Genomic DNA, 10,953 nt, shown 5'->3' on the forward strand with positions numbered 1-10,953 from the left:
AATGAGGAAAAAAGAAACCCATCTAAACAGTGAAGGGCACTTCACTCACTATTTCATCTAATGAAATTAAGAGTGCTCAGGTGAGCACAGGATGGGGAAGATGAATCTACTAATTTTGGGGTCCTATCATGCTCATGGTAACACATCTTCTCAGGTTCAGTAGGAGCCTAATGCTTATAGAATCCTTATTTGTATAGCACAGTAAGAAACCTTGCCTTGTCCTATCTTTGAGAAAGTTAATTTCAAAGGCAACTATGAGAGATTATACTGGGGTTTTCTTTGGCTTTTAACTCCATGCTGCAGTTCTGTTCATTTTGAAAAACGTTGGAAAGATAAATGGATTGGGGAAGTCTGAGAGAGTAATGTCTTATTACTTCAGGAAAAGGTTGGAGATGGTCACTTAGGATTCATCCTAATTCTACCTTTACTGTAAAAATATGACAGAGGACTTCATGTTCTCTATTTTCAAAATTTCAAATTCAGGCTGGAGAGATGGCTCAGTGGACTGGGTGCTCTTCTAGAGGGGCAGGGCTGGATTCCCAGCACTAAATTGTAGCTCACAACCACCTGTAATTACAGTTGCAGGGGGCTGGTTTCCATGGGCACTTCATGCTTGGAGTGAACTTACACACACACACAGGCAAAATACCAATATCATACAATTAAAAAAAAAAAAGTCTGCCGGGCGGTGGTGGCACACGCCTTTAATCCCAGCACTCGGGAGGCAGAGGCAGGCGGATCTCTGTGAGTTCGAGGCCAGCCTGAGCTACAAAGTGAGTTCCAGGAAAGGCGCAAAAGCTACACAGGGAAACCCTGTCTCGAAAAACCAAAAAAAAAAAAAAAAAAAAAGTCAAAAAGAAGTTTCAAATTCCAGGCTAACAGTTACAAATCAGAAAGGAATGGTAGACAAGAGAAAGTCTAGTCAAGCAACACAAGCTACAGGAAAAGAAAAGATAGCTTTGATAGAGGTTCTAGAATATGTGTGCAATGCATGTGTGAAGGAAGGGTCTATAATTACATGTTTACCCGCCATTCACCATTTTATGCCAGCAAGTACAACACATTACCACAAGTTTATACATATACACATATATGTATATATATATATATATATATATATATATATATATATATATATAAATATAAATTTTTACCAAAAAGGGCCATGTAGTCTTATTTACATTACCTCCATTATTGCCACTGCTTTTGACATAGTAGCCTTTTAATCCCAAGTTGTACAATTTTCGATCCCTGTGAAGCAAAATAAATAATCCATTGGAATAAGAAGAACTATAAACCAGGTAAGAAGAAAGGCTTAACACTGCATAGATTAGCTAATAAAAGGTTAAGAAACAGAATAGCAACCTTTTCATACATTTCTCTCACCTATATAGAGGCAACAATGTTTCTCATGGAGCTGTAAAAATTGATCATATAAAATCGCATTTCTTGACACATGATAACACTTATAACTACTTATAACTAATCTTTAAAATTAAGTGGAATTTCTCTTGTATATTGGGGGGGTCTGACTTTTTTTGTTATAGAGTAATTAGGTATTCTCTAAGTTTTGGGTACATCTGAACATATTCCAATATGGAAAGGTTGAGCTTACCCACATATAAAGCTACATGCATAGTGTAATGTATTTATAACAGGAAGAATATCTATTGCCCAAATCTTACTGAACTTTTCTTTAGCATACCTACTTCTATACTTTTTAATTATTATAACTGGAATTTCATTACTAAAACAAACCTACACAACACTAAATAAAAGCATACTACACATTGTAGCTAAAACTACCTCCTCCTGCCTACTTTCTCTGATAGAGTCTCACCATGTAGCAAAGTCCGGCCTTGAACTTGAGGATCACCTCCCTTCAACTGCTAGGATTATAGTTATGAGCCTCCACTTATGGTGAACTTATAACTTAACAAAATAAAATTCTTGTGTAGTTGATCTATTTTATCTCCTCCTGGTAAAGGAATACGTTATGAAACATAAAGTATATGAATGCTCACAAAACCGTGAACCGGAAGGGGATAAAGTGCAAATGTGCTTTGATAATATGACTACTATCCACCAGGAACACAGGCACTATGGGTAAGGGAAGGAGAGTGGGAGCCACACACAAGCATTAGTGTTTTGTCTATAGGGACCCAAAGACATGGGACACTAAGAGGTGGAAAGAGGGTAAGTATAGTTACCACTATGGTTACAATGAACAAATAAGGAAATGGACTGAGGAAGACAGAGCTAAATTTGCCTTGTTAAAGGAGGTCACTTAAGACATAATGAATACAAGACATCACCTGGAAATCTAGAAGGCTATGGAGAACCCAAGATATTGGTTCAGTATTATAAACTCATGGTGTTAAGTACACAGTAAGTACAGAAGTAGTTTAAAATGTTGAATGTATACATATATGCAAATATACACATTCCTACATGTACTATAGTCCATATGGATACTGCACAACTGTACTGAGAAGACACAGGAACAACAAATACAATGAACACACAACTTTCAGTTTTAAAGTTCTAAGATGATTAGCTTTAATTGTCAATATGACACAATTTAGAATCCATGGAAGGGCCCATTTTTGTGAGGGATTATCTTAATTGCATTAACTGATGTAAGAGACCACCCACAAAGGCACATGTCTGAGCTTGGAGATTCTGAATTGTGAAAATGGACAGAATAGCATCATGTATGCATTCATACTGCCTTTTTCCTCTGACTGTGGCCTGAATGTGACCCGCTCCCTCAAGATCCTGCTTCTGAGACTTTCCCCTATGTTGGACTGTAACCTGGAACTCACAGCTAGAATAAATGCTATCTCCCTTAAGTTGCAAATATTTCAGTGCATTTTCATCACAGCAACAAAAAGAACTTGAGGCAAGTACTATTTATTTATTATGTATACAAATATATACATAATATATATGTTCTGCTTGCATATATTCTGCAAGCCAGATCTCACTATAGATGGTTATGAGCCACCATGTGGTTGCTGGAATTGAACTCAGGACCTCCGGAAGAGCTGCCAGTGCTCTTAACCCCTGAGCCATCTTTCCAGCCGGAGTCAAGTACTATTATCTACTAGAAGAACCAATTTGCCTTGGAGAAGTGAGTCTAGAAACTGGAAAGTTAAGTCTGGGTTATCTTGTGTCAAGGACAATAAGTTCACTTTTATTGTGTGGGCAATAAGAGCCTCCTGAAAGGTCTCTCACTGGGAACATTAAAGATAGTATGAAAAAAAAAAAGATAGTGTGAAAAGCAGTATCAACAATGGCAACGAATTATAACTCTCAATAAACTAAATAATAAAGAGTCAAGAATCCATGTCAGGCTAGGTATAGTGGCATACATCTATAATCCCAGTACCCTGGAGGCTGAGGCAGGAAGATTACATAGGTTTGCAGTGAGGCTATTTTGGGATACATAGTGCAAACCTATCTTAGAAAAAGAATATAAACTAACATTAACAATATGAATACACAAAAACAGAAAGAAAAACACTCCTTACAAAATGCTGATAAATCACAACTTTCAGAAACAACTGTTGGAGGTGTAAGGTGTTAATGAAGACTAAGGCCTGTAGGCTTGGTAAGATGTTATACCAGATTGTGTCTCCACAAAGTACTCATTCAGGCAAGAGGAACTATTACTTTACAAAGAAACCCTGGCAGTCAGTAGCATCACACCTATGGTGTTGGGGCTATACAAAGTGCTTTCTTAAACAAGACTTGAGAATGACATCATGTAGCAATCCTGCTAAGGCATGTTCTAAGAGTACTCCTGATGAAATGTCAGACGGACCCAGGTCAGGCCAGGTAATCCTACAGGATACAAGGAGACCACTTTTAATAGCCACTGAGGACATGAGACTTGGTACACTGCTCCTTAACAAATTAGGGATTGTTCCTGTGTTCCCAATTGTAGACTGACACACACTGACACACACACAGAGAGAAAGGAAAGAGACGCTGTTGGGAAAGGAGTTAAAAAAAAAGGTAGTTTAATCTACTACAACAGGTATGCAGGAAAATATCACTGTTTATGGGAAATATAGAATTTAGTATTTAGAAACACATCTACAGGTTGCTTTTTTGGTAAGACATGATAGTATGTGCTCACAAACATAAATAAAAAAAAAGTAGATTGGGAGAAGACAAGGAGTAAATGCAGTTTATTGAGTTGTTGGAGATTAGGTTTGTGTATGTGTTCACATGTGGGTGTATGCATGTGTGTGGTTATACACATAAGAGGCCAGAGATTAAACTCAGGCACTGTCTAGTATTTTTTTTTCCTGGAACTCACTTGGTAGCCCAGGCTGGCCTCGAACTCACAGAGATCCGCCTGGCTCTGCCTCCTGAGTGCTGGGATTAAAGGCGTGCACCACCACTGCCCAGCAAAAAAGTTTTTCCAGACAGTGTTTCTCTGTGTAGCTTTCTTTGTGCCTTTCCTGGATCTTGCTCTGTAGACCAGGCTGGCCTTGAACTCACAGAGATCAGCTTGCCTCTGCCTCCCGAGTGCTGGGATTAAAGGCGTGTCCCACCACCACCTGGCTAGTATCTTTTTTATACACAGTCTCTTAGCAGCCTGGATCTCTTCAAGTACTCTAGAATGGAAGGCCAGTGAGCCCCAGGAACCTACATGTCTCTGCCTTCCCAGTACAGGGATTACTGTCCCTGTCCCATGTCTAGCCCTTTTCAGGTGGGTTCTGGGTATTATCTCAGGTTTCATATGCAAGCACTTTACCAACTAAGCTAACTCCATAGCTTTTTGTTTTCTGCAAACTATTCTTGTAAGTCTTAATACTTCAAAATGGATTACATAAAAAATAATTAAAACAAGCATTTTATAGCATAACAACTTTACAACAGTAACTACGATTTCAGCATTTCCTATATTTTATTCTAAGCATGCAATTTTATATTCACAGAATAGAGATATGTTGTATTCTGATGAATGGCTTAAGTCTTTAAGACCAGTACAAACTTCAAGGCTTCAAACCAATAATATTTAACTTATCTATCCTTGTGTATCTCAGACTCCTCCAAAATTAAACTGATGATACTCATATCCCCCAAATAAAACTCCTTATTCACCAGTGATCCCTCTCTATCACTCAAAAGTAGCAATACAAGAAATGAGTTACCTATGCCCCACTCTTCTTCTTTGTATGCTCTGCTCTTACTTTACTCCTCTCAATCCAATCCCCATAATTTCTCAAATCTTTTTTCCTTTTTCTCTCTTTTATATTGCCATTTCTAATTTTAAAAATTGCTTTGTGACATGGACTTGCTATAATGCCTATGCTGGCCTAGAATCTACTATCTTTCCTAATCCAAGCTATATTCTCTTTCCTGCACAAAGTATGAGTGGTCCTACAAACCACCATTCACACTACCTCAGATAAATCTTGTAAAAATGTCAGTGTAATGGCTGGGGCAAACTGATATAAGCACTTCATTCCCCAGCTTAAAGTTTTCCTTCCTGTGGTTTTATTATTTTTGTTTAATTAGTGCTATAAAGTCACTAGTAAATTTTCTGCATTTTAATTCTTTTAAAAAGTTTTATTAGCATAATCATTACACACTGATGGATTTCAAGTTTACCATTTACTGTCCCCATAGTTACCTCCCCCATTATCATCTCTTGCTCCCCTCCCTGTCCTGCCAGCCACCTTCCTTTTCCCTAGCAGTCCCCAATCTGGGTGCTACAGTGAGTGGCACAGCACAGTAGCTTGGTCCACATATTGTACTATGCACCAAATACTCCCCACTTTATTTCTCATGTCATGATATCCTATATATGTGCACATTTAAAATCCAGATTCCACATCTGAGAGAAAATGTGATTTGTCTTTCTTAGTTTAGCTTATTTTGCTTAAGATGATTATCCACAGTTCATCTGCTTTTGAATGACACAATTTCATTTTCTTTATGAACAACACATCACTGTGTATACAGACCACAGTTTATTTACCCATTCATCTGTTAATGGATACCTAGACTGACTCCACAACTTGGTTACTGTGACTAGTGCTACCTACAACATACACAATAAGCAGTTATCGCCATAGTATGTGACTTTCAATTCCTTTGGGTCTATTACCAGAAGCAGTCTATCTATATTTTGGGGTAGTTTTCTTTATTCATTTATTTTTGAGTAGCCTTCATACTGATTTTCATAATATATGATTCCATCCAATAGTTCCATAAGGCTTTTCTCACCCAATCCTAGAAAGCATTTGCTAGGACTGTTGTTTGTTTTCTTAAGAACAATCATTCTTAAGAACAATCAAACATAAAATTTGGATTTTGTTTCCCTAATGTCTAAGGATAATGAACATTTTTTCATGTATTTATCAATAATTTGTATTTAATCTTTTAAGAAGTGTCTGTTCAACTCACAGTCCATTTGTTGTTTGGGTTATTTTGTGTTTTTGACTTCTTTATAGTAGAATCATTAAGTTCTAGGTTCACTTTCTTTGAGATACTTCTTAGTTAGTATTCTATTGCTTTGAAGAGACACCATGACCAAGGCAACTCTTATAAAATGAAACATTAATTGGGGGCTTGCTTAGTCTATGATCATTATGGCAGAAAGCAGATGGGAATGTGGCTGGGGAGCTTTACATTCTGATTCTCAGGCAAAAGGTGGGGGTGGGGTGGGGGGACAACACTCGATGACTCTACAACACAGACAGATGGACTGATTCTGACTGGGCCTGGTGTGGGCTTTTGAAACCTCAAAGCCCACCCCCTAATGCTTCCCAAACAGTTCCAGTAACTGGATTCAAACATACAAGTTTATGGTGGCCATTCAAATCACAATACTACTGTCAAAAAATAGGGTGGGCAGAGAGGAATGAAGAAATCGTTTCAAGGGCAAGAACCCCTGCTGTGCACGCCGGTAACTCCAGTGTTTGGCAAGGGAGTTCACTGGACAATGAGTCAGTCTGGCCAAAAAAGCAAGCTGTGGGTTTCAGTGACAGACCCTGTCTTAAAGGAGTAAAGCAAAGAGGGATAGAAGAAAATATTAGGCATCTCCTCTGGCTTCCTCATGCACACAAGTATGTGCATCCACTCATACACATGCACCACATAACACACACACACACACACACACACACACACACACACACACACACGTATGGCCTGCGGGTACCACAAAGTGGTGGTTTGAATGCTAAATGCCCTCTATAGGTTCAGGTGTTTGAACACTGGTCCCCAGGTGGTGGCACCGTTTAGGAAGGTGGTGCGTTCTTGCTGGACAAAATGTATTACTTGGGGCAGGATTTGAGAGTTCATAGTCTTGCCCACTTCTGGACTGCATTCTTTCAGCTTCTGCTCCAGCTGTCTGCTGTTATGCCCCCTGACATAGACTCTTCCCCTGGAAAAGTAAGCCAAAATATAAAATATGTTCTTGCTCAAGTTGCTTTTGGTCATGGTGCTGTATTACAGCAACAATAAAGTAACTAATAGCTAACATGAAAGACACAGGCAGGGCACTTTTGAGAAGTACAAACCTAAGTTCTTGGGGTGTGTCTCCTTTTGATTTGCATTCTTTCTAGTAACATTCATGCTTACCTTTGTGTTAAAAAATCTCCAGTTCAGCTTCCTAAGCTCTTTTTTGCTTTAAAGTTAAACATTCTGTCTTCATCTAAGTAGCTGTCTCTAAAAAGTACTCTGGGGGCTGCCCGTGACAACATAGAGTTGTTTTTGTACCTTCTGATCCACTAGGACTGACATAAACTTTCTCTACAGACAGAGGTTTCTTTGGAGAAATGGCCTTAGGAAAAGGTCTAAAAGAAACAAATGCGTAAGTGTGAATGAGAAGAAGCACTCCTAGTAACCTGGGCTTTGTGTAAAGCCTAGTGGGAGTAAAAGAAAGCCTACGAAGCTGAAGGAAATGGCTGAGAGATAGAGGAGACAGAGAGACAGTGAAGTAGGCAAGGGTTCAAAGCATACAGGATGGTATAGAAGCCTAGACTGCCTCTAATTTAGAACTGTGGTCCAATTTTAGAATGACATGAAATGAATATCTATTCAGTGGAAACCAAAGCTTAGATTTTGTATTTAAACTATAGTTCAAATTTTAGATTTTTGAGACTCAAGGCAAATCTCATAACTGTACCCCAACCTCTCGCAAAATCAAGAACCAAACTACATACTTCCAAATTAAGAGTGGCACAGAAAGAAAAAATGGGGGAACAGTGAGGAAATGCTGGACCAAAGAAAGACCAGATTTGGTAGCTCCATGTCCTGTGCCTGGAACTTTAATTTCAAAGGGAGCTTAGATGGCTGAACTGCACCCCCGCTCCTACCCCCCACCAACAGACATCTCTCTTAGGCTATTTTCACACCTTGTATTAAGCTCTCCTTGGCATCTTCATTAAATTGGGGTCTCTACTCAGAATTCATTTTCACAACAACAGGCAATGGCTTTTTAGGGCCTTCACTTCATGTAGTGATTCCAGTCATGTAACATGTTGCCTTGCTTCTCTCAGAGGCTCTCTGAAACCATTCAGGAGGAATTTCAGGATCCCTCTTGCACCTTTCATGACTCCAAAGCCACCACCACACAGAAAACTGCCACATTTGGCTGCTTGGCTAGAATGGACCCTGGGCCCCTGGGATCACAACTGCAGCAGTTTTTGTTTGCAGCTGCTTTCTAGGAGCAGAAAACTTAAGCCCTTTTCTTTCACTAGCTGGAAGCTGGCTAGGGGAAATCCATGGCACTCTTGTTTGTTCTAGCACAGAGTAGGAGGCCTCTCCCTGATTGTGCTAACATCATTAACAGTTACAGCCTCTCTTCTAGCACATGCCTTGGCTGTAACATAAGCTTTCTAGTGCTCCTTTTCTCTCCAAACTGTACCTTTTCTATTTCTTTTTGCCTCACTGCTCATTTTCATTATGGACCTGGATAAGGGAAATCAGTATTAATCACACCAGACTCAATGCCATGTACTCTTGAAGGTTTCTCTGCCAAAGAAATGAATCCAAATCTTTTAGCTTCAGGAAAGTACTCAGGACATAGGCAGAAAATAGCTAGATTTGCCAACACATCATAGGATTGGCTGAGTTAGTATTAAAATCTGTTTCTCTCTGGAACTGGGCCTACACAGTTTGCCTTACTCTCAACACTACTGCTAAGCTCTGTTTATAACACTCAACCTCTTTTCTAGTCCAAAATTTCAAAGTCTTCCACATTCCCCCCAAAACAAAACAAACTCAACATGGCCAGGTTCTTCACAGCAACAGCCCAATTTCTGATACCAACTTCTGTCCTAATTACTTTCTGTTGCTGTGATAAAACACCATGACCAAAAGCAACTTATGGAAGAGTTTATTTTGGCTTACGATTCCAGAGGGAGTCCATAATGGCAGGGGAGACATGGCAGCAGGCAACTGGAACAGGAAACTGATAGATCACATCTTCAACTGAAAACATGAAGCAGAGAGAATGCAAACTAGAAGTGACAATGTTATGAATGCTCAAAACCTGCCCAAGTGATCTACTTCCTCCAGCAAGGATGCACCATCTTCCCAGATAGTGCTACCAAATGGGGATCAAGGGTTCAAAGACCCGAGCCTATCTTTGGGGGTCATTTCTCATTTGAACACATCATCCACATGTTTCATGCTCTATCTCAGTGGATCGCTAAGAAATTTAGATAAGATTACAAAGCAGCTCCTGATGATAGATAGGATTATAGCTGATAATGACCTAGGGCAATGATTCAGGTTGGGTCAAATGAAAACACGAATATTTATATTATGATTCATATCAGTAGCAAAATTGCAGTTATAAAGTAGCAATGAAAATAACTTTATGGTTGGGGGTCACCATAACATGATGAACTATACTAAAGGGTCACAGCATTAGAAAGGTTGAGAACCACCGGTCTAGGGCATTAAGATGTTTTTGCTGTAAATACAACTTCAGTCTTAGGTGTCATTCCTAGAAAATTTCAGGTTCAAATTTGGGAACTAGTAAGATCACAAATGTTTAAACATGGCTAATTGTTATTTTAGCATTCTCTTAAGAAAATTACGTACAGTAGGGTGTGGTAGTATACACCTTTAATCCTAGTGTTGGGAGGCAGAGGCAGGCAGAGCTCTGAGTTTGAGGACAGCCTGATCCACACAGTGAGTTTCAGGATAGCCAGAGTCACTTGTTTAGACCATGCCTTAAACTTGTGGGGTTTATTCTCTCCTCCTACCATGTGGGTCCTGGGGATTGAATTCAGGATTGGTGGTAAAAGCCTTTACTTACTGGGCCACCTCACTGCCCTACTTTAACATTCTCACTCAAAACATTTCTAAAAGAAGTAATATTGTGTTCACTCAGGCCATCTTCACAGCAAATTTTGTTAAGGAATTCAAAATGGAGGAATTCCTTTCCTTTCCCAAAGCCTCACAATTTTCACTCTATCCTGCCACAAATTCATATCAAAGCAGCACTGACCAGTCTCATAACCATAATTAACTAAGTAATTGTAGAAACAACTACCTTAGAGCAATATTGATCTCCTTTGCTTATAAAGTAAATTCAGTGAGGCCCAGTTCTTAGATTGGCTTGTCTATCAGCACATCTAACAGGAGCACACACAAAAGCAAAACAAACAAAAACCTTCATCCAACTACAAAAAGGCTAGTATTCTATATATTAAACTTAACATGGTGTTTTGTTTCCTTTGAGGGACTTCCAGATTTCTTCCCCAAGTACACAATAAAAAGTAGTACCAGCTAACTTAAATTCTTAAGCTATAAAATTCACCTCCACAAAGATCTACAAAGATCTGAATCTATCAAGAAGCACGTGACACTGCGGTAAACACACATCTTTCTAGGGACAAACAACTTAGGTGGCTTAATTCATACCATTAACATAATAAAAAGAATGTCTAGGTTCGAATTTTCTTGTCAGTGCCT

At 39.1% G+C, this 10,953-nt stretch overlaps 1 protein-coding gene across 3 annotated transcripts in view; it reads right to left on the reverse strand.

Annotated features, from left to right (window-relative positions):
- The window catches only part of Tgs1 (trimethylguanosine synthase 1), a 42,603-nt gene that overhangs the window by 30,976 nt on the left and 674 nt on the right, over positions 1 to 10,953 (reverse strand). For 2 of the 3 annotated variants that reach the window (XM_028894325.2, XM_037202444.1), the window contains exon 2: positions 1,187 to 1,251. In XM_028894325.2, the coding sequence (XP_028750158.1) occupies positions 1,187 to 1,251 (65 nt within the window). Of the gene's footprint in view, positions 1 to 1,186; positions 1,252 to 9,378; positions 9,456 to 10,953 lie in introns of those variants that run through there. The other variant, XM_037202445.1, reaches the window with a different exon arrangement.

The sequence above is a fragment of the Peromyscus leucopus genome, chromosome 2 (genome assembly GCF_004664715.2).
Source record: "Peromyscus leucopus breed LL Stock chromosome 2, UCI_PerLeu_2.1, whole genome shotgun sequence".
Taxonomy (NCBI): Eukaryota; Metazoa; Chordata; class Mammalia; order Rodentia; family Cricetidae; genus Peromyscus; species Peromyscus leucopus.